This window comes from Kryptolebias marmoratus, linkage group LG20, assembly GCF_001649575.2.
Source record: "Kryptolebias marmoratus isolate JLee-2015 linkage group LG20, ASM164957v2, whole genome shotgun sequence".
NCBI classification, from domain to species: Eukaryota; Metazoa; Chordata; class Actinopteri; order Cyprinodontiformes; family Rivulidae; genus Kryptolebias; species Kryptolebias marmoratus.
Genome location: NC_051449.1, coordinates 2,254,178 through 2,278,096, shown reverse-complemented (window position 1 = coordinate 2,278,096; position 23,919 = coordinate 2,254,178). Strand labels below are relative to the sequence as shown.

Here is a 23,919-nt window from a genome sequence, read left to right as displayed (position 1 = left end):
GGTGAAATCTCTGCTAAAATCTTGTGTTTTGAATCAACATTCATATAAACTAATTCATGTCATTTCAGTGAGTCATCATGGTTGTGCCCTGAGTCCTCTGTTGCTTCAGATGAGGCTGATCCCCATGGATTTACAAACACACACAGATACATGTCATATACACATTCAAGTCACTTGTTTTAAATAAATGCTTCTATTTTAATTCAGTTTTTGTCTTCATTGTAGCTGATGTGCAGGGGGAGAATGAGTCTGGCTACGGCCCTGTTTGGGATGACTCTCAGCTAATATCACACCAAACTGGAGCTCAAAATCTGTAAAACTGACCAAGTTGATTAGGTTAATACCAACCTACTATTCCTTGTTTTATCTGTGGTAATCAAGTTAGTTACTAATCTAGTTGTGTGAAGATATAAGAACAGAAATTATGGAGCCATTTTGACATAAAATTTGACCTGCGAGTCAGAAAAACAAAGTACTTTTGAATCAAATTCCCCTAATCTGTCTAAAAACGTCCCTGAAACTCTCCAGGTTTATTACTGAACACTGAAACAGGCTCTCAAATGAAGCATTTAAAAAGTTCTCCTCACAAGTTCTGACCCAATTCGGCTCGTTTAAAGTTGGGGAGCCGTTGCAGACACAGTAATTATATTCATGGGGAGGGAGTGATGCTTAATGAAACAGGAGCCTCAGCTGAGATATTTCAGCTTGATTGACCCGGTATAAAGCTGCAGCCAGTTGAAGAAATGACTTTTGGCACTGCAGCCGCTTCCACAATGAACCTGCGTGATTATTCAGAGTGAAACTGGGCCGCAGAGAATATCTAAAGTAACAACAATGATGGAAACCAAAGGGCTGCAGTTCGATTAATGAAAAGAGAAAAAAAAGATATTCACAGAGTGAAACCTAAGAGTGAAGCTCAACCAAAGAACCTTGAAGTGATTCTGTGTTTGAAAGGTACCGAAGAAAAAGTCAAAAGTCACAGGATCAAAAGCAAACCAGCCAAGTGAAAACTCCTAAAGTGAAGTGTGCCGGAGGATTAAAGAAAAAAGAAAGCAGAATTAGTAAAACAATAAAAAGAAAGAGAAATACGAGGCAAGTCAAAGTGCCGTCTGCGAGGAAATCAATGCAGATGAAAGCGAAAGAAAAAACAAAGTAAATCAATGACAAAAACATGGAAAAGAATGAAAAACTAATCTGCAGATGAAACCAGACAGTGACAGCGTGTGTTAAAACAAAAAACATGAATGGAAGAAAACAAAAACTCCAATCAAACATCAATAAATGAAGCTTCTGATCATTTTAACGCCTTAAAAAGGAATGCTGCTGTCATGTGACCCGTTAACTCTCACAGTATGTGATGGGATCGACTCTCAGCTACTACCACACCAGATTTTAGCTCGATATCTGTCAGTTATGTCCTTTTTTGTATTCGCTAAAGGTGACAAGTTGTGGCGACCATCTTGAATCAAATGTTGTAAATTGCATCAAATGATTAGTTTTTGATAGTTTTGTTAAAATCCTTCCAGTGGTTCAGGGGATCTTTTGCTAACACACACGTTGGTAATTACATGATTACCCACAGGCAATACTAATATATCAAGAGGTGCAAAAAGATTAGGATAAAAGGCAGCAAATGACCAAAAAGTCTTGCATAATTTAACTGGCGTGTAATTGTTTTTTTCTTGGAACGATAATATTCATAAAAAGTCACAAATCCCGACAGACAGGGATGACATTGAGGGAAAAAGCAGAGGATGGGAACGTGGAGGAAAAGGACCCGCAGCTGGGAGACGGAGTGACGTTCCATTACCTGATTAATGTAACTGCAGCTGTCTGAAATGCTCAGAGTGACAGCCGAAGTTAATGCTAAGAGCAGGAGTGATCGATCACTGCGAGAGACGCTTGACACTTTCTCTCTCCGTGCCACTAACTTTCATTAACAGCCCTTTAAAAACAGCCTTGTCGTACGCACAAACACACACACACACACACGCTAAGATTTATGACAGAATGGGAAAACTCTGCAGAGGAGACAGAATATCAGCCACGACAGCGGAGAATCTTATAATCATATATTCAAAGCACAGTTGGGCCCGCAGCGTCACCAGGTCCGACTCGATCAATAAAGAGCCGCTGACGAGTTCTGCGGTTAAATTAAACGATCATTCTGGGATGTCGGGGATTCGGCTGATTCAGTTCAGCCATCTGAGCGTCAATCCTGATCTATTCATTAAGAATAAAAAACAAAAAACTAGTCTTTTTATCTGTGCTGTTACCAGTTTGTTTAGGCATGAATCAGACTCAGGTGACCATAAAAATTAAGTAATTGCAACAAAAAGGATTGGGTTTTTTTTCACCAGCTTGGATAAACGGAAAGCAAAATTTAGGGTTTGTTAATATAATTCTTTTCATGTTATGATGACGTTGAGGTTGATGAAAAAGTTTCACAATTTATTGCTTGTGGCCCTCAAACCTCAGTGATTCTTAGATGTTGTCTACTTGAAACTGCTGCTCCCATTCTCCACCAGCCTTAGGCGGAGTCTCCCTCTGTGACTGTGGGACTTCCAGCTCATACTCAGCACAGATGTTCCTGTAAACTATTCCAGCTGCTGGGAGACGGCGTTCCATGTACGCTTTGCCTGCCTGCACCTAACATCCTGCTGTTATGTGCTGGACTGTCTCAGGTGGATCTCAGGTCCTGTCTGGTATGATGGACCCCAGCCTCGTGCAAATAAATACCAATAAATACCGTAATTTCTGGACTACAAGCTGCAACTTTTTGCACCAGCTTTGAACCCTGCGGCTTATAGTCCGGTGCAGCTTTTCTAAGAGGATTTGTTTTGGTTTGTTCTGCTGTTGTACGGCACTACTTTGCCTGGCGGAAGGGCATGTGATCAGACACGGAGGAAAAGAGTGGCGTGATGGTTGCATGTCCTTCCGCCAGGCAAAGTAGTGCCATACGAATTAGCGCTTTGGTGGTTTTTAGTGCGCAGGAAGAAGACAAAGATGGCAACGAATGACTGACTTTTCTTCTTGTTGAAGCCGTGTTTCTGCACCGTAGCCCTAAAGGTAGGCAGGTTATTGTTATACAGTACATTTGTTACTCGTTTAAACAGCTCAGTACATGTTTTGTACTTTTAATTACCGGTACTCGTACATATACGTAAAAAAATACGCAAATATGTAGCGGCAACTTCTTTTTCAAAATGTTAATAAAAAGGATGTGTTCCCAAACTGCCATCTCTTTCCTGACAATCCCCTTTGTACATATTCTCTGCGGCTTTTAGTCCGGTGCCGCTAATGTATGAACAAAACAGGATTTTCCCCTATTTTTAGCTTGTGTGGATAATATTCAGGTGCGCCTTGTAGTGTGGAAAATACGGTATGTACAGACGGGACCTTTGCTTGAGAAACATTTCCTTTGCTGATTTCTAATTGAAGACCACTGCATTAGAGGGTAAACTTTAATTATCTGCCAATCCCAAGCATGTGGAAATGGTCAATTTTTTAAGGGAAAAAAAAACAAATAAAAACTTCAAACAGGAAACAGCCGCAGAGATTAAAACTCACTGCTTTCTCTGCTTTTATTGTGCTGACACTTATGTAATATTAATTAGCCCTAAGGATGAAATAAAACCCGCGTTGTGAGGAGCCTAAACTGCTGCAACTTAGTCTTACGTTTGTATTCACTGGTATGTGAATATTCAAAGAAACAAATCGAGCGACTGACAAACTTGAAGAGCATTTTTGTTTAAAATGCCCGTCCCTAATCAGAATGTGCTTTTAAGTATAAAACTGTTGCTCTTCAAAGGCAGAGTCTCTCGTGTTGGAGCGGTGCCACATGGCTGCAAGCCATAACCAGATTTGTAGACGCAGCTGGTGCTACATGCAATAGATTACAATGAACACAATCACACCAGCAGCTAAGACGATGAAAATCAGAGCATGATGCATCAGAGTCGCTTCGCCCATGACAGATCTGAGCACCAGCTTTTGAGAAAACCGTCAGCAGACAGAAAAGGGGACACAAACAAGCCTCATATGTGGCTCTTGGTGCATCACACCATAAAGATTGTTACAGTGAGATTTCAGGCTTGTTCACTTGTTCATGATGGGAAGAGATCCAAACACACACACTCACACATACACAAACCTCAGCAAAAATTAGTGCAGCCCTCAAATTTCTGGGCAACAAGCGTCTTAGCAGATGCCAAGCTAACAGACCGGGTGCTGCTTCTGAGTCCAAGTGATGATCAGAGAGTGAGGGAGCCGGCTGCAGAGCTGGCAGGCTGCGCTGCTGGCAGCCGCTGATGGTAATGATGCTTTGATTGGGACTGAGAGTGAGGCCTCCGAGACATGAGAGGGTCAGGCTGTGGCAACACTGTTGATCACACACACACACACACACAGTCCTCTGACATCTCCAGGTTTGCCACCGCAGACCCGCCCTTCACACACACATCAAAGAACGAGCTCGCTGCAACAAAAACCTTCCTTCACTCAAACACATCACCCTCATGGGAGCTCATGACACACCTCGCCGCCGCTCCTAGGATCAAACCTGCTCTCATCGTGAGCGGTAACGTGACAGGGCGGCATTTTGAAGAATAAAAAAAACGAGACTTTGTTGTCTGTGCATTCGCCCTCTGTGCTTTGGGACGGCAAACATTAGCATGCTATTTCATCATGACAGGCTGACACAAACTGAAACATGCAAATTTTCAAACCTTTTTAGTAACATATCTTTTGCTAAGTGCTCACTTTACTGTTTGCTAAACCGCAGCTCCCACACATCACCTGTCAAACACACAATGTGGGAGGTACTTGGATGGTTTTATCCCTTCAGATTTTACTGGTAATGTTCTGTATGTTTGTTTGCTTTTCTGTTTCTTCAATCAGTTCTGGGATTTAAATCATGCAATGATTTTTTTTTCCTCTTTGAGCCATGAAATTGGACTTTTATTAATGCATTTGGGAGCATCTGGACAAATTCGTTGATTACTGCAGTGGGCGATTATGGGTCAATGTTAGCAAAATAAATCAAAATATCTTAAGAACCACAGGACAGATTTGAATAAAACTCTCAGAAAGTCATCAATGCATCGACATCTACTAATAATTATGTTTTGGAGTCAACCCAACTCAAGATGGCTGCCACAGCTAATTAAACTAGAAATGTGCTGTGGTAGTAGCTGAGAGTCATCCAGTGCTAACAGATTGCACCAGATCTTTGTACAAAACTTTGGCGGGTGACATGCATTCCTCCAAGGAATGCCAGTTTCATTTCGAACATATATGGTAATCTTGTTTAAATCTAGAAGTAAAAATAAAAAAATGGATTCCACTTTTGAGGAATTGCTGCTTATTAATAAAATATTTTGAATATGTGATGAAAGCGATGCAGATAATCAGAGCAGATTTAAAAAAAAACATGACTGCAGAGAAAGAATGAGTTGGAAAAAATCCAGAGAAGTTTTCTTTGAGGCTAATTAGGGTTTTCTCAAACTAGTTTTGTTTTGTTTCATCACAGAACAAGCTTACAGTCCTTTTAAGCCCATCTAAAGGGTCAATACTTCTGTATCGGCTGTCTGCAGCGAATATTGATCAGAATGGTATTGATTAGTTAGATCTCAGTATGATTCTGAGAGGTGTGTTTGTACTGAAGACAAAAGCCAAGAAGAAAAGCTTTTAATGGTTTGAATCCTCAAGCAGAGACGTTCAATACTGCTCTGCAGACTCTGGTGTTACATAAAGCAGCTGCAGAGGCTTCATTTGATCGGATTTATGGTAAAAATATGATGTTCTGTTTATATCTTGATCAGAGCGGGGGAGAATTAACACCTGGAAGGTTTTGCTGTTTTACCTGAACATGTCCCCGAGTCCCTTCAGCATGCCTTTCTTGGGTTTGCCCTTCTCCTTTTCCTTCCCTCCCTCCGGCTTCTTCTTCTCCTTCCCTCCTTTGTCTTTCTCCTTCTTCTTCTCCTCCTTTGAGCGGTTGGTGCCGTTGACCAGGGGCTTTTCTGGGCCGGACAGCGGGGTCTGGTCCGCCACGGTGGACACAGACTCCCTGCCCGACCGGGAACTCTCCTCCGTGTCTTCCTCCACTACAAAGTCAGAAAACACCAGAGGAGAAATAACCGAGAAGAAATGATTGTTTTAACCACTGACAGGGTGCTTTTCTTAGAAAAATTATAGCTCGTATGAAAACCAGAAACCCTAATAAACGTTAATATATGGCTCTCATAAATGTGCAATTATGTCCTCTAACTAAAGAGCCTGACATAATTTATTAGACAAGTGAGAGAAGAGCTCTGCTTTATAATGAGATAGAAACCTTTAGAATCTAATATATGCTGACTAAATTGATTAAAAAAACACATTACTTAATATTTTATTGTGGTACTGAGAGTTACTCAAGCAAAACAGGTGAAAAGTGCTGGAATATAAGGACTTTAATCTCCTCATATCGATAGTTAATGTGTTCATAAATGAAAATTTGTGAGCAAAATTTGTGAACGGCTGCAAACCACCAGGTGTGTTTATCTCCAAAAACAGCTGAAGTGACTGAGAACAAGTCAACAATGGAGATTTGGTACCGAGAAGTCGGACAATTTTGATTTGTTTGTTTGTATTTACGCTCAGATTCCTTGTAAAGTGTGCAGGTCTAAGTGCTTTGTTTACACTGAGTGCATACCCACATTTCATATCTGGAAAACAACACAAGGAAGCTCTTTGATACAGCTCAGGATGACCTTTTCTACGTTTGAGTTCATAGTTTAAATGTGACCTCCTCCTCTGTATTTTAGTATTAAAATAAAGTATTTTATTTATCTTTTATTAAAGCAGGTGAGCCCTGCTGAAATTACAAGATCTGGTTTTTAAGGGAGCTGTGGACAGGAAGGCAACGGCACCAGTTCCAGAAACAGAAAGTAATAATTCTATGAGCTTTTCATGAACCAGTTGGCTGAAATAAATGTATACATGTTTGTGTACCAGCTAACAAAGTGCTGCCTTTAATTTCACGTTGCCACAAGCGCTGATAAAAAAACTCAGCTGCTAAATATGAAGCATTAGTCGGGATGCTGTCACTCACATGCACAAATATAAAAAAATCAGAGACGAGTTTTAGTGGTTGATGCCTCATCATAACTTTGTTAGTGTAAGTTAACAACCAATAAGGCGAAGTCATGCATTCTTTCACACGTCAGACATGTTGGTGATTACGGCCCGACGAAAGCAGGCGTGTCCTGCTGAGGGTCACTGAAATGACTCATTATCACCACTTGGATCAAACCTGCGGCAGACCTTTTGGGTTTCACGTTTCTACGGAATATTCTGACATCTTACACGTCTCCATGCCCTCGTCCTCCTCCATGGCAGCCGGCCGGTCGTAGGATTTGTCGATGGCTGCTCTGAAGCTCTCGTTGCAGCCACGCCCCCTGATGATGCGTGGGCGGGGCCTGTGAAACGGGAGGTCGCCGTTGAGGGTGACCTCTGCCACAGCTGTCTGCAGACTCTCCAGGGAGCTGGACTTCTTCAGGCCCAGCGATGGTCCCACATCCTTTGTGGAGGAACCTGATGGGGTCACAGAGTAAAGCTCTGTAAAATCTGACTAAACCAAATTATCTGTGTTAGACTTAATCAAAAATCCTACAACTACACTTTTTTTTTGGTTTAACCTAAGCATTGTTTAACTTTTACCAAGGTGGCTTTACTTTCAACATTTGACAATAAACAATATATATATTTTTATATAATTTCTTGCTTCGTTTGGAGCAAAACAAATTGAAAAACGTGTTAAAAATAAGCATTTAATAGCTGCATTTGAGCTTTAAATAGTGTAAATATCCTCAGCTGAGTGGATGATGAGGGTAAAAATAATCACAACAGATTTTTGTAAATTGAAGAAAATGAGGTAACACCTTCTAAAATAAGAAACATGGTCCAAAATGTTCCTCTTCTAAAACACAGCTGTCTTTGAACACAGCGAGCTTCATTTCAAAATAGACTAATTAGTTTTATGAACTGATAACAACTTAAAAAAGGGTCTTTTTTTAAAAAAAAATTCTGTTATTACAAAGGCTCATATCAAAAGCTTTTCTGTCTCGCACTTAACTTTAGAAGATTGGGCATTTCTTACTTTTCCAAATGAGATAATAAATAAAACAAACTTTCGTAAAATTTATCGTGTAGTTAGGATGTCAGCCCTCAGGCTGACGGACCAATCAGAGCAGACCAGCTGGTTCAGAAAGGGCGTCTTAATGACAGAAGATGGTGACGAGGTGAAGCGACAAATTTAAAAAATATTACTCAAGATTTATAATTCCAATATATATATAAAATTAAAACTAAAAAAACAGAGACCAGAGTTTAAAGTTGAGTTTACTGAATTTTCTTAAGTTTTTGGATACATGTTACTTTAAATAGGTCGACTTAATAGTTAATTAATAATTTGTATTTACTGGTATTGAAGTAATAAACAATATTAATATAACTTTGAAAGTGAGCATTAACATCTTTTATTTTTAGAAACAAATTAGTTGCAACATGACTTTACTGACAATTTAAAAAGGTTTCTATTTAGGATTTTTCATGAACGTGTCGATACAACAGGAAGCAATAAATACCCACATAAAATGATTTTAATTATTATGATCCTGCCTTAATTTCCTTTTCCTTTAGGAAAGTATCATGAAATTATTCTTTAAGGAATTTTTCATTAGAGAACGAGCACAAACACTAAGAAATGTGAGAAATTTAACAGGCCACTTCCCATCAATTCTATTTAACCACTAATATTTAATTAATTGTGTTTTTGTAGCGTAGAAGAAAATTTGAAACAACAGCCCAGAGTCACAGATTTGTCCGTGAAAGTTACTTTACAGACCAGGTGCTCATCCTCAACACATCTGAACTGTAAAGAAACTGCTGACCTACAGAAGCAGGTAAAGAAAATTCTCATTACTGCTGCTGAGGAAAGACTGGGCAAAGAAAACACCTGGTGCACCTGAACACGAGCCCCCTCCTCAGTAAGCTGTGACATCAGCATCCTGTAATCAAACCCGGATATTGTTTCCTCATCGATTGTGTGTGTGTGTGTGTGTGTGTGTGTGTGTGTGTGTGTCATTCCTCCTGACTGACTGCAAATTTCATTACAAGACGAGGCTGTAAATTAAAATAACCATCAGCAAAATTGGAGAAACATGACAGTTTAATTAAACTAAGACAATTCCAACGGTTGTGCCGGCATAATTTTTTACTCCCGTTTGGCACCTTTCACGAGCTCAGAGCACACGGCGAGGATAATAACTGAAGAGGTGAGACAGGAAGGAGGTAAATGAAAAATCTGCAATCTCCTGGGTGGTTTCACTTTGGAGCCGCGTTGACAGGAAGCTGCAGAACACAGAAGACCTGACTGACCAAAAGTGATGTTTGACGGCGTGACGTGAGAGAGACGCGGAGCGGAGAGGAAGGTTCGACGAGCTCGGAAGGAGGAACAAGTGTTGAAATATGGAAGGCAAAGTTAGGAGCACAGGTGCAAATCATCTTCCTTTGAGTTCTGACTCACGGAACAGAACAGTTACAGCAGTCATGTCTAAAACTGTGCAAAAGTTTTAAACCACAGTTAATTCAGCAGCCAGACTTGTTGTGGTCATTTAAAGTGCTCCTGATATGCTGGTGTAGATCCTCCACCATCCAGGGAAGGACAAAGCCAAAAAAACAACAACAACTGGATTTCTGTGGTTTGAGACGTTTCACTTCCTGTCTGGGAAACCTTCTGCATTCAGAACTGGAGAGTGTGGAGATCCAGGCTTTAAACTGCATGAGAAGCGCCGTTTATTCAGCTAAAGATCACAAGCAGATAATATGTTTTGGAAGACCTGCTGATCAAAAGGCTTTTAAAGTTTTCTTTAGACTTTAGCTGCTTTTTCGCTCATTTTCTGTCTTTTTTAATTGACCTCAACAGCATATTATGCAGTGTGGACGTTGTCTCTATGTGGGCTAGAGAAAAGGGGATGGATGGATGGACGGACGGATAAATGGGTGGGTGGATAGATGGATGGTTGGATGGATGCATGGATGAACAAATGGATGGATGGATGGATGGATGGATGGATGGATGGACGGACAGATGGATGGATAAATGGGTGGGTGGACAGATGGATGGATGGACGAATGGATGGATGGATAGATAGATGGATAAGTTTAAGGAAGAAAGACTGAATTTTTTTTCAGTGTTTGTTTATTTTTGCTCCTTTAGATTAATATTCTCCTTCTGAAGGGTCTCGTTTTTAAAAAAATCAAACAAACTGAATGATACTTTTATAAATTCCATGTTTTACATCTATAATGTAACCTTTAACTGATAGGATTGGGATTTATTTAGATTATAATTTTGTAATTTTATTTTATTTTTTAAAGAAAAAGAGCCTGATGCCTTCACAGTTGCATGTAATAATGTGAATAAATGTGCAACAAGTGAACTAAAACTCATCTTAACTACTTCTGAGATGAAACTTGCACCATCACCAGGGACAGTCACTCCCTCTGTTTAAATAACTTTTCAGGTTTGAGAATATTCTCAAGCTTTCTGTCTGGAAAGAGGAAAAAGTTGCTTGCTTTTAGCCTAAAAAAAAAAACAGAAAAGAAAGAAACAAGACACAGATTGAGGCAAAAAGGCTGAACCGGAAAATTGAATACATGCAGAGTGAACAAGCTCGTGGGTTAGCGGCCCCCCATTTATTCTCATCAGCCTGTCCTGTTTCCTTAACGTCTCACTGAGAGCCGGCCTGATAGGCTTTTCACGCTGCACACCCGCTTTATTTAAAGGCTTCGCCTGCTGCCACTCACAGCAGTCACACTTCACTGACAGTATTAAAAAAAGGGGGGGATAAATTCACAGGTTGTTGGACGTCTGACAAATGGCATGCAGTCACAAACATGAAAACTTTTTTTTTTTCCTGCTCACAAACGTCCCGACTCTGAACTTGGCAAAATGGCTTCTTGTTAAATTCTGCTCAGTCAGCCAGCAGGCTAAAAACAGAGCCGTTAGAAAACCTAAAAGGAAGCGCTGCCAATTTATTTTAATGGGGAAACAAAACTAAACTGCAAACACAATCAGGTCTGGGAAGACTGTTTAGATTAGTGCATCATTTCAAATCTGGCAACCAGTCAGTCAGTTTAGGATAATCACAGCGTATTTAAACAGACTGGGACGGCAATTTTTCTGAAGATAAACATTATCCTTCCAGTTTAAGCTTCAACAGCTCCGCCATAACAAATACAGACAGATCATAAAGCAGCTGCTTAAAGAAGAGGACCGTCTCAGCTGGAAACAGACAGTATTGATTCAGTCTAGATGAAGTAAATAACGTCATTTTATTTCACTGCCTCCTTAACTTTCTAATAATATTCCAACAGCGAGGAAGCTGTTCGGACTAAGGATGTTCAGTAAATCTTAAACTGTAACCAAATGTTCAATAACAAGGTGGCACAACAACGCAACCAAGTATTTCTATGCAACTTCAACTTTTATAGGGAAATTTTACATTATTACTGGTTTAAAAAACCCTTCAAAACTAAAGGAAAAGTAACTTAGTCTATCAGTTTTTTGCTTTTCACTGAAAATATTAATAAACAGAAAACAGGACACCAGCATTTTAATTATAGTCAGGTTTAAAATCTATGTAAAAAAGCACCTTTTGTGGAAAAACATCAATTTTTGAAGTGAGTGAATTTATCGATCCATGTGACTGATCAATGGTTTTTATAGTTGATCGTTAATAAAATGAAGTGTTGGATTTTAGAGTGTTAATCTATCCATCTATCCACATATAAAAATATATAAACCAACAACTGAATTAAACTGTCAAAAGCCAAATAAAAAGATAAACATTACAAAGAAAACTGCAAGACGTTGGTATTTCATGATTTTGGTTGTTTGGGAACTAAATATTAGATTTTACTCACTTTATCATCAACCACTACCGTGAAAGATGGGCAATCATGTTATTGCCTATTATCATCATGTTCCTTTGCCTGTTAGCAAAATATCTCATGAACTACTGGAAAGATTTTTACTCTCAAAGTAGCGGCTGGATGTATATCTACGACTCATTAACATTTAGACTCACAGCTAATCAACTTTAAAAGACACAAAAATGGCTTTAACTGAGTCAGTTTGACAGAAACTGAGTTCAGTAGTAGCTGAGAGTCACCCCTAACTCGTCCTCAGAGGGCTAACAGATGATGCAAGATCTTCGTTTGAATCTTTGTGATGTGAGGCAGAACGTAATGTGTTCCTCAAGGAACGTTCCTTTCAATCTGCTCATAGCTCATCTAGTGTTTTATTACCAAACAAAAGTTGTGTAAAATTTTTTATGATGGAAAAATGTAGAAATAAAAGTTGAAAAGTTGATCTATTTTTTTAATAAACATCTTTTAAAGAAAAAAATGGCTTTGGTGTTCCATTAGATTTCAAAGAAACAATAAATTTTTGTAATTAAAGTCTGATTTTAAATGCTGTTTTCCTCAGTTTAATAATGACCGTCGAAAAAAGGAGTTTTCACAGGAAAAACGTTTAGTTTTTTTTGGACTAAAAAGCACATTTTTCATGAACTGCAAATACATAAGTCCAAAATCGAGACTTCTGGGTAAGTCATCAGTAAAAGAGGATATTTATGACGGGTCAAACAGGTTCTGGACACCGCCGACAGTCCAACACTGTCCTCCGTGACCGAAGTGATCTCACAGAACATGTGGCAGCAGTTTGTGTCAATAAACGCTTCAGCCAATCACAGAACAGAACCCCACAACATGGCCACCGCAGTCAGGACGGCTGTGTTTTGACTTCTGTAAATGGACCGCGGATCATTTATATTTACTTGTGTGTGCAAATTAAAAATAAATGGTAAAGTGGTACAAGGGGCAGAAAAGTGAAAATAAACCGTGTTCAGGTTAAAACTAAAGGCTGAGATTTATGAGCCAAAAACACTTGGAAAACTGTTCAGGAATTAAACACATTCATATAAAGTTTAAAATCAATCTACACGATAGTTATAATAAACTTTGTTTCCAGGAATGAGACGCCGGTTTAATGAAATCATCTTAGAAGTTCATCTTATGGATCATTAGGGCAAGAAAAAAAGTTTTTATTTAACATTTCACCAGGCACCGAAAATCCAAAGTTACTAAATAAAACTTCTGTTTAGAGTTCTTGGAGAGCTAATTAATCTTCAACACAAGTCATTTTTCACTGAAATTATTGCAGCACAGGAAAAAATGGAGCTGAGGTGGATCAGTTGAGACTACGCTCAGATAAGGAGTTCAAATTATTGTCAATTACACGTATTTAATGTTTCATAGAGGCATCACACCTGAGCAACGTAATGAGCTGCGTAAGCGCCGTCTCTATAAGAGCAATCAGGGCTATTGTTGCCTGCATTAAAGAAAACGGCAAAACTGTCACAACAAGCTGAACTGAACAGTTGGTGCTTTTCACTGCAGATATTGCAGGTTACTTCCTCGCAGCACGTGATCTGAATCAATCTGATAACAGCTGAAGCCAAGGTTATCAATCGAAGGAAGGTGGAACGCTCCCTTCAGGTTGGGGTGTGCGTTTTTATTGGCCTGAAGTATCTGGAAGTCTCGTTCACAGACGGATCAATCGGTGCCGGTCTGGTCTGTCGTGGTAAAAGAGGAGCTGAGCTGAAAAGCAAAGCTCTTGACTTATGCCTCTTTTACACGGGCCCTAATTCAGAAGTCCAGCTCTACTCCGCCCTATAAAGAATAGATCGCGTCTATGGACAACGTTGGCCCTGTGTTGTTGCTGTTTTTTAAAATTATGGGGATTCTCCTGAGACTTCAGGAAGAGAGGCGCAGTGGAAGAAATGCTCTGCATGAGTAGGACAGCTGTTATCCGCCGGAGATTTCAGGCTTTACAGCTCCTTCAGCTGGGGGACAGACGGCTAAACGTTGCAGGGTAAGCTAACGCTGTTGTTTATATTCCTACCTTCGCTCTTTATGCTTGCATCTGGTCACACCCACGACCAATGAGGGAACAGGAGGTAAGCTTGTGTCGCCCATGAAGCAGGGCCAGCCCGGCTGGCTCGACTCCGAAGCAGGGACCAAAGAAGCAGGGCCGGCCTCGAAAAAATGCAGATGTAAACGTGCGCAAAGCAAGCAGAGTAGAGTGGAGCCGGGACCTTTAGAGCCTGTGTAAAAGGGGCATTATTGGTCTGTCCATGTTCACACCTTCCACAACGGCCGTGAGGTTTGGATCATGACCGGAAGAAAGGAGAACCCAGATACAAGCAGCTGAAATGAGCATCCTTTCGTAGGGTGGCTGGGCTCAGCCTTACAGATAAAAGGAGCTCAGAGTAGAGCCTGTGCTCCTACATCTGTATCCGAAAAGGATGGATATCCTTCTGGATGACAACTGGGAGGAGACCCCAGCGCACATCCAGTACCCACTGGAGGGATTATATGTCCTATCTGGACTTGGAACACCATGGGATCCCCCAGGAGAAGCTGGAGAGTAACACTTAGGAGAAGGATTTTGGAAATGTTGCCTCCTGGAGCCAAATTTGGATGAGCAGAAGAAGATGGATGGCTGGACGGACAGATAGATGCATGCATGGATGGATGTCCTTTGGAGAATCGCCACCTTAGAATGGCGGCGAGATCTGAGTACCCTCAGTCTTTGCGGCTACGTTGTCTGGGGGTGTTGGCCCTTGGTTGGGTCAAAGCTTAATCAAATCTTATGAATTCTTCAGCTGGGCAATTGATAGGCCTGTCCCAAACAGACTATAAAAAATATCGGCGTTATCGTTTCTTCGTGTCGCTCTCTCTTTCTGCTGAAGATGCTGGATGACAAAAAGGCTTCAGTGCTCTTTACTGACCCCTCCCTTTCTCTTATTGTCAGGGGGGCGTGGCCTATCGCGTCAGGTAGCCAGCCGAGGGGCCTCATCTTGTAGCTCTTTAGCATTAGCCCCCGCTAGGAGTTAGCAAGCTAAAGAAACGCTGTTTGATATTGGGGGAAAAAACAAAAACAAAATGGAATTGGTGTCGAGCTCGGAGTAACAGCAGCGGTGTGGGAACACTTCGGATTTAACAAAATGACCGAGGAGAACCGCTGAACCTCTGAGAGCCAGTATGTCGCATTTCTGCTTCTGTTAGTTTGACTTTTTGTTTCTAAAACTGTCAGTTCTGTCCGTCTTCTTTATATAAAACTAATGATTATTACTTTTTGAAGGGCAGTTTAGTTTACAGACTTAATAATCCGTACTGTTTTGGTTGAATGTAGGTTTTATTTCCGTTTTTTTAGTTTTTATTCAAGCCCATTCTTTGTTAACGGAGGCTGAGAGTCCATTTTATTTTTGTTTTCGGTTGTTTTGTTTATTTAGTGTTCCAGTTCCAGTGTTAAGTGTTCTTTTGAAAGTAAAGTTTATTTATCTTTGAGAGTGTTATTATCATTACATTAGTTTAAAACGGCCTCCAGACGATATTATTGTTTATCGCAATAATTTCTGAGACAATTAATCGTCCAGCAAAAGTTGTTATCGTGACAGACTTAATAAAATGTTATCATTATTGTTTTTTAATGTATGAGAGCATGGCAGAATTGTGTATTTTTTCTGTCTGTTATCAGATTAAATAAAAGTACAGCAGACTCCACGGTTGCCACCATTGGCAGACACACCTTATGAAATATACCCAATTTTTCTTTTACTCCTTCAGCCATAATGACACGAAGTTGGAAACAAACTCCTCTCCATCTGATGGTTGCCCACACACTGCTATGAAGGTTTCTATAAAAGTATTAAACTACCAATCAATGTGTCAGTTTGTGTTTTCTTTCACAGTTTCACACTTTTTTTTTTGTTTTTTTGCTATATCTTCATGTAAACTGCCACAAAATGTCCTCCTTCCAAGTGTTTAAAGATCACATGTTTCTGTTCCTCTAAACGTCTCCCTTCAGCAGAATCCATCCCTTTAGTCCAAGCTGCTGATTTCAGAGGGCGGCGTTTTATTCAGTCAAGGCGACAGCGAAAATACACAAGAACAGACAGTGACGGATGGCTCGCCGTCAGCTCGCCGCCTTAACCGAGGACCGAGAGCTTTCTCTGCTCCCCTTCTTCCATCACACGCAGAAAACAATTAGTGCTTCGGCCGCATCTGAGCCAGAAGGAAGAAAATCAAATCTGTAGTCACCCAACTGCTTTTGGTAACTGTGTTCGACCTCAAACTGCGGCAAGGACTGCGAGTCCTCACTCTGCACGCGAACAAATTTGTCTTGTCAGGAGCAAACCTGACACTAAAGCACGGGAATCTGAACAAACACAGGAAGTGCGGAACGGTGGGGAAACCTGCAAGCTCGCTGCAGAATTTAAATTTCTACTTTAATGCGATTAAATGGCTGTTTGTGTCACATCCTGTTATGGATCAATCTGTCTTAGAAAGACAGGTTTTATGGATGAAAACCTTTATGTTTCTGCAATTAGAAGCATTTCCTTAATGATCTGAAGTGCTGTTAAATTAATTATTCATCACTTTAACATTTAAATATGTAGACAAAACTGAATAGGAGATCAACCGATGCTGACAAAAGTGAACAAAAAAAAAATTTGTTCTGAATCTAAAATTAGTTTTTCCATTTCCAACTAGAGGTTTTGACTATTATTAGATGTAATTATTTTAAAAATGCTTGAAATATTTAATCTAAAAGTCTGTTTTAAAACCCACTAGGAAAGGTGGGGGATCATGTAATTTGCCTGTTAGCAAAATATTTCATGAACAAGAGGACAGACAATGAAAAACTCAGAAAGCAATAACTGGATGTACCTCTACAACTCAATAACTTCCCGAGTCAACCCGATTCAAGATGGCCGCCACAGGCAATCCACTGTAGCAAACACATAAAAAGCTATAACTCAGATATGGAGCTAAAATTTGGCGCGGTGGTAGCTGAGACTGATACCCGACACATAATCTGAGCATGAAAAGATTGAATGAGTTTTTTTGTTTGAAATCCAAGAAGGCAGGAAACATGTATTCATTCAAGGAGCGGTTTTGTCTGCGTTTTTCCCTGATCTGACACTGGAACCACTTTATTAGAAAAGCCCTAAGAGAAGGACCCACTTAAATGATTTTGTGCACTTCCTGTTTGCTACATTCTGCACTTTAATGAGATTAATGTAAACTTTACTGCCAAAAACCTAACCCAGTGTGATTGTTACCTCTGGTGACAGCTACTAAACTAATTCACTGACACTGAAGGTGGTTTCTGTTCAAGGACTGTTATTTTAATTTATTTTTTATTCATTGTTTCTATACAATCTCTATTTTAAAATTTAATACAGTTCCAGACTCAGATTTTAATATTGTGCCACTTTTAATGGAAAAAAAATTACATTTTCTTAAAAAGCTGAACTAACTGCAAGTAAATTAATGATAAATAATCTGTAGTTATAGCATTTTTTAAACTCTGAATGATTTATAAAATGTTATACAATTGTTCTCATTTTTAAATACCTTCCATGAGCGATGCTGCCATCCGTAATAACTTGGGCTTCTAATTTTATATTTGTAAATAATGTTTGTTTTAGTTTGATTATCAGAAAATGTAACCCTATGTTTTTTAGGAAATGGAAAAGGGTGAAAAGTCTAGAAACACAACTGATTTTCCGTATACAAGATCATTTATTCCACAATTTTCCAGACCTTGAAAAAGGTTCTGAACTTCCTTGCACGAGTCTCAGAGGCGTGCAGCCCCATTAAATGAGTTCAAAATACCTGCGTGGCATCTTTCCTCTAAAAATAGTCAGAGTTGTTGCTAACTAACTCGTTCCAAGAGGTCTGGAGCTGTAGTTTGATACCTGAGCAGAAAACGTCCGAGGCGAATGTCCAGGTCTAAAAGCTACACTGATAATTAATAATAATTACCAAAATCTTCATTTCTCCAGAAGATTAAATCATAAATGTGGGGGCATCTGCCCAGGTGGCAACAAATCATGTGCGCCACCAGGAATACAGTTTTGTGAGCTGAGCACAAAAATAAGCTGTGATTTTTAAAAAGTGGCTTCGCCGCTCGATGGTCACTCAGAGCTGATTGAGTCCTAACAGTCGCAGCTCAGTCTGCAGGAACCCTTTACATTTAAATATTACCGTACGAGTCCCTTCCTTCTTAGAGAAAATGGTTCTCTTTGAGGATTTCACCACGACACATTCAGACAGAACATCAGTAACAGACGCCTGACGTGAAGCTGTGAGATAAAAGAAAAAGATGAGAGACTTCAGTGCACCGGTCCTTACCTGCGCTGGGGTCGGGACGAGGTGTGAGGTTAATCTCATCGGCTACTGTTAAAGGAAGGAGGAGGAGAGAGGAGGAATACAAACATTTGGGGTTAAGTAAGTGCTGATGACATTCCACATGCAACATCCAGGTAGTGCTGCAAACATCACAAAGAGCTTCAGCTCAATTAGGATCGGACGCCATGCGAGACAAAGAGGAGAGGTTTCTTTTCAAAGATATAGTTAGAGAATAGCAATCAGACCTGTTGAGATATCAACACACAGCAGCAATCTGGTGCAGAAGATTAGATATGATTACAGAGAGGGTGCGAGCAGAGAGCTTGTTGCAGCCAAAGCAATCAGCGACTGTTTGAAGGCATTTCAAGGTGAATCAACACAGTGAAGTTCTTGACTTTGGCGAGAGATGAAGTCTGTTTTTATACCAAGACAGGGGAGGAAAAAAAGAGGGGGTGGAATATATTTAACTTTAAAGAACAAGTCTGAAACAAGGGGACCGTGCAGGAAAGTGTGTTCAAGGTGACGTGAAATCTCACAGTTTAACCTTTCAGACGGGGTGCACTGACTTTATCACATTTATTTAATAATAATAATCCAAATTACTTCGATAGGAAAGGGAAAAATGTATTTTAAAATCCGTTTAACAAAACTGCAACGCTCCCCTTGCCACAAAACAAGCAAAAAAAAGTTCTTTCCTGCAGTGTCTGCAGGCAAAAATTTGCTCATAATTTCAGAAATTCTGTAGTTTTTTTCATGTTTAACAGTTACGAAGCTCCACAACTCTTTTTTTTTTTACTTTAAGGTATGTCAAATGATGTTTTTAAGTCATTTTTACTTAGATCTTCATCTTGCCATGAATGTAACAGCTAGGTTTAACTTTAAATGAATCATAAGCAGCTTATAAGTCGTAGTTAGGTTTAACATTTCGGACAAAAAGATCCACTGACAGTTACTGCTTTAATGCTGCAGGATGTTCCTAATGTGCTTGTATAATTGATGTATAAACAGTTTTGCAGTTCCAGAGACTGGATGGAGATGGACTTCTCACTGCTGGAAGATGTTTAAATTTTCAGGTGAAGCTGAAACTCTGCAGGACAGGTGGACGTTCTGTACCTAGATCCATGCTCTTGGACTTGCGTGTCTTGATGATCTCCAGCTGAGCGGCGTCTCCGAACTGCTTGGTGCGTTTCTCAGACATGCTCTGGCGTCCAAATCCTTCCCTGTGAAACGCTCCATCTGGATGGTTTTCATCTGGACCCAGGGAGCTGCGGCGAAGGTGGAACAGATTGATTTCATGAGACAGACTTTAATTATTCTTACAAACGAAAACTTGTGGCCAAAAATCTGTGAATGTGGAGCTATGACATTTGTCAAATTACTGTTTGTTTTTATGTAACATTTTCTAACTAATTTCCATGTCTAATTATAAAACTAAACAAAAACAATATGCCTTATTAAATATTCGGTGGCATTAAATTGTTGTACTTGTTGACAAAAAGAAAAATGAACATTTTTGGTGTTGTTTAGTCAATCAATTAATCAATCAATCAATCAACTTTAGAGCACATTTAAAACAACCTGATGAAAGTGTTGTAGAATAAAACCATAAAACAAATAAAACAAAAACAGGAAGAGCCAAAAAAAACACTAAAATTATTGATTAGTTTTGTTGGAAATACTGGTAAATACTTTTAGGAAAATGCCCCACGAAATCAGGCATTTTAGCCTGCAAAATCCTGGAGGGACTGAGTAATGCTGATGTTTATTAAAAAGGTTTAAATGTACCTTTCATTTTGAGCAGGCGGCTCTTTGGCCCACGGCGGCGTCACGTCAGCGACGAAACCTACATCGTCGTGGGAGCTGGACGACGATTGGTCGGAGAGGTTGGATGGGAGGAGCGGCGGCCGGTCGTCCTCTATGATCACCGTGTCGTCCTGCGGCATGTTGACGGTCGGAGAGAGCTGGTAGTTTCCTGCGGGAGAAACAAAAACGAGACGTTTTCCTCTCATGTTTTAATAACCGTTCATTCTTCCTTCAAAGTTTCCCGCTGCTCCGAACACATCCTCACTCCAACTGGCCAGACATGTTGGGCATAAATAATAAATGCTCAATGTCAAGTTCTCGTGTTTGTCCTTCAGAATCAAACAGCTAAAGGGCTCCTCTCTCTCCAGTCAAGTGTTCAGTCTGATGCAAAAAAATTATTCAGTGTGAAATCTGTCAAAAAAAAAAAAAAACGAAACAAAAGACCTGAATTCTGCAGCAACAACTCAGAACATAATGCTGCAATCTGAGAGAAAACTTTAATCAGAAAGGTTCAAAAAAATAATCTGAAGTTTCTCTTTGATCATTATTTTGTCTGAATACAGCAAACATTTGCTGCTTTCTAATATTTTATTCGTATTTAAAAACAAAAAAAGGTCAAGGTAACAAACTTTGCCATGCTATAAATAATGAAATGATTCTTTAATTTTAGTTCTTGTGATTTTGTGCACGTAAAGAATTGGTTTAAGACAAGGATTCTGGAGGATTTAAGCTTTTTTATTTTTAAATTTAGCATGACGAAATTAATAAATATGCATAAGAGCGATGAATTCTTTTACTTTTCAGGAAACAGGAAGTACAGCCATCAGTGGCTCTCTCAGCGGGAGTCCATCAAATCTGTGCATGCTCTGACACAAACCTACATAAACATGTCAAATAATCACTAATCCTTTATAGATGGTGCTATATCTAATATCATTGACAATAATGTCTCCAAAGTGATTTACAGACAAATAGACGGTTGAAAAAAATACATTTTTTTCATCTCTGAGCTAAAATCACCAAAATCTAACGAGATGGAGCAAAAATAAACTCATGGAAACTTGAATTTTTTCCATTCAAAGCACTTCAGAGTTTAGGAGTCGTTCAAAAACAGAAAAATTTGTGAAAAAAAAGAGAAAAAAAAAGAGATTGATTGTTTGTTTAATAGGCCCCTCCACAAAAGAATGGGGTAACTATGAAGCCAAAAACACACTGAGGTCTAAAAACAAATAAAAACCGCTCCGAGCTAATCAGCTTTTACCAAAAGCAGGTTGTCAGCTGGCACAATGGTGTTCTTATGTCAAAACACAAAGATTAATTCAAGCTGTGCCCTCAGAAACAAAGATAAAAACTTCCCTGAGCCAAGCCAAAATATATATATATATATATATTAGTCTCCTTTCTGAGCCTCTGAAAAGCAGAGCTTAAAAAGCAGCATTGATATGCAGCGCATGACTTCGTCTCTAATCTGGGGTTTGAAATTGGCATAAAAAAGGGGTGGCTTCAATGCTTCATAAAGAGCTTGTGTACTGAGCTCAGGGAGAAGTTGGTTTGTTTCTGTAGGAAGCGTTTGTTCGTCAGAGCTGAGCGTGGAGACGAGAAGCGAACGACCGGATGGAAACGAGCTGAAAACGGATCAGGAGATGGGAGCGAGATGACGAGATGATGGGAGTCAGTGGCGGGCGATGCATTTCACACTTAGGCCTTCAGTGATGTCCAACTTAGTTAATAAATACCTTTCATTATGCCAGCATTTATAACACCAGGACTGGAGAGTAGTTAGAAACACACTTAAGCACTACTTGGCATTGCGTCACCTCAGCTGTGAAGAAAATGGGCTATTATCCGGCGCATTTTAAAAATCAACAAACCCCCATCAGCAATTAAAACATATCTGGTATGCTACTGTCAAAACTAAAAGAGAATAAAATAAATAAAATGTTTGCACTCACCAAAATGGCTGTGTCCCCCAAAACACTTATTTCAACACAAAATCCATTCTGGAACAGGTTAGCTAGCTAGCTAGCTCGGGACAGGTTAGCTAGCTAACTAGCTAACTCGGGGGTCAGCCGTCCTCCTCTAACGAGATCTAGCTTCTCTTGGAAAGTTCGTCTTGAAAACGGTCTTGCCAGTAAATCTGCAACCAAATCAACGTGTTGCTCTCCTTCAGCCATTGTGGGTTAAAAAAGTTTTAAACCGTTAACAGTCCCGGGTGTGACTCTGTCGATCACAGCACTGCCGCGGCTCTAACTAGCAAATATCCATATCCAATCACAGGACGCGTAAATGTCACGTTCAACGTGAGGCCAACTAGAGGGCCTGACTGACACAACTCGTGATCTGATTGGCTATCGCAGCTGTCTATCAACTGTATTTGCCCGTTCACTGACAGGCCCGGGCACATTTCATCCTGCCTGGCAACACAAGAGCTGAATTCTGATTGGATAAAAACTCTAACCTTAAAACAACAGCACTGGAAGGAGCGTAATATGACATGAAGAGAAAATGAATAGTTTTAGATATCTAGGGAAAGTAAATTAAAAATTAAATTAAACTTTAGCACAATTATGATCATGATTCTTGGTTATGTTAGGCCAGCAGAGAAGGCCTTGCTGATGGGAGTCGAGGTCAAATTAAAAAAGTTACAGATATCAGAAACCTCAATCAGTGGGAGCATCCATTTGTGTTGGAATAAACTGCTAAAATACTTTCAAATCAAATGTATTTATATGTTTCTTTATTTTGAATAAAGTTGTTGGTCTGAGAAGGTTTTAACTACGACAACGTTTTTAAGGTTCTGAGAGATGTTGGATTGTTGTACCAGATGAACTAAATGCTCTGAGTTAGAGGATAAATTTGAACAATAATTTAATAATTTATAAGTTTTTAAACTGTCTGTGAAAAAGCAAGTAGAGGAAATATTGTCTGATGGCTTTAGTATAAATATTTAACATTAAATTAGTTTTCACTACGGCAGAACAACCTCACTAATATTTAAATTATTCATTGTTAAAAACAACTGGACTAATTATTTAGAAGATTCATCAAATGGAGGAAATAATGTAAAAATATTACATTTCTGTTGGTTCCCTTCAGAAGCTTTCAGACAGGTGAAAGGACAAATGTTCAAATGATTAATAAATCAATTAAATAATGTTTTTATTTGTCACAATCTATTGGAGATGAATGCTTATAGTCCAACAATGTTTAAAACCCATTAAAATGAAACTAAACTGGTCAACTTTGGACAAAAACCAGGATGTGGACAGATAAACACTGTTAGTGGACCGAAGTCATTTAGTCTTTGTTTGATACACAGCTGAAGACAAATAACATTTATGTACTGAACCAGAATCTACTGCGACTCTACAGTTTCATATAAATTCATATAAATAAAAATATATTGTTAAAAAGGAGGAAAGTTTATGTTTAAAAAGTCGTTAGTAAGAGCTATTATCACACGTTTGACTTAAAATCTGTGGAACAGAATGAGAAATTAAAGGAAAGGAAAGCGTTTAAATGAATTTCAATAATTACAGAAGAGGCAGACGTACAGAAAAATAAAAGATGAAAACAGCTCCTGTTGTTCTGATGTGTTGGTTTGATGCTTTTGTGTCTTTTATAGATATTTAAAATGGGTTTTGATTTTTCTTTTCATGGTGACAAGGGAAGGTATTTCTGAGCTTTGCTTCAGCTCTGTCAGGATTGTCATCAGCCTCTGTCATGAAAGGCGGGAGATCATGTAATTGCCTGTCTGTAAAATCGTCTGTTAGCAAAATCTCTCCTGAAGATGGATTTTAATGAAAC

General features: G+C 39.4%; 1 protein-coding gene across 7 annotated transcripts in view; it reads right to left on the bottom strand.

The window, feature by feature from the left end:
• LOC108243849 (partitioning defective 3 homolog) overlaps positions 1-23,919 on the bottom strand; it is a 251,070-nt gene that overhangs the window by 71,569 nt on the left and 155,582 nt on the right. For 3 of the 7 annotated variants that reach the window (XM_017429549.3, XM_017429550.3, XM_025008915.2), the window contains 5 exons: positions 20,095-20,281; positions 19,423-19,574; positions 18,313-18,357; positions 7,348-7,575; positions 5,864-6,104 (listed from right to left, as the gene is read on the bottom strand). In XM_017429549.3, the coding sequence (XP_017285038.1) occupies positions 5,864-6,104; positions 7,348-7,575; positions 18,313-18,357; positions 19,423-19,574; positions 20,095-20,281 (853 nt within the window). The remainder of the gene's footprint in view (positions 1-5,863; positions 6,105-7,347; positions 7,576-18,312; positions 18,358-19,422; positions 19,575-20,094; positions 20,282-23,919) is intronic. The other 4 variants (XM_017429551.3, XM_017429555.3, XM_037973000.1 and 1 more) reach the window with 3 other exon arrangements.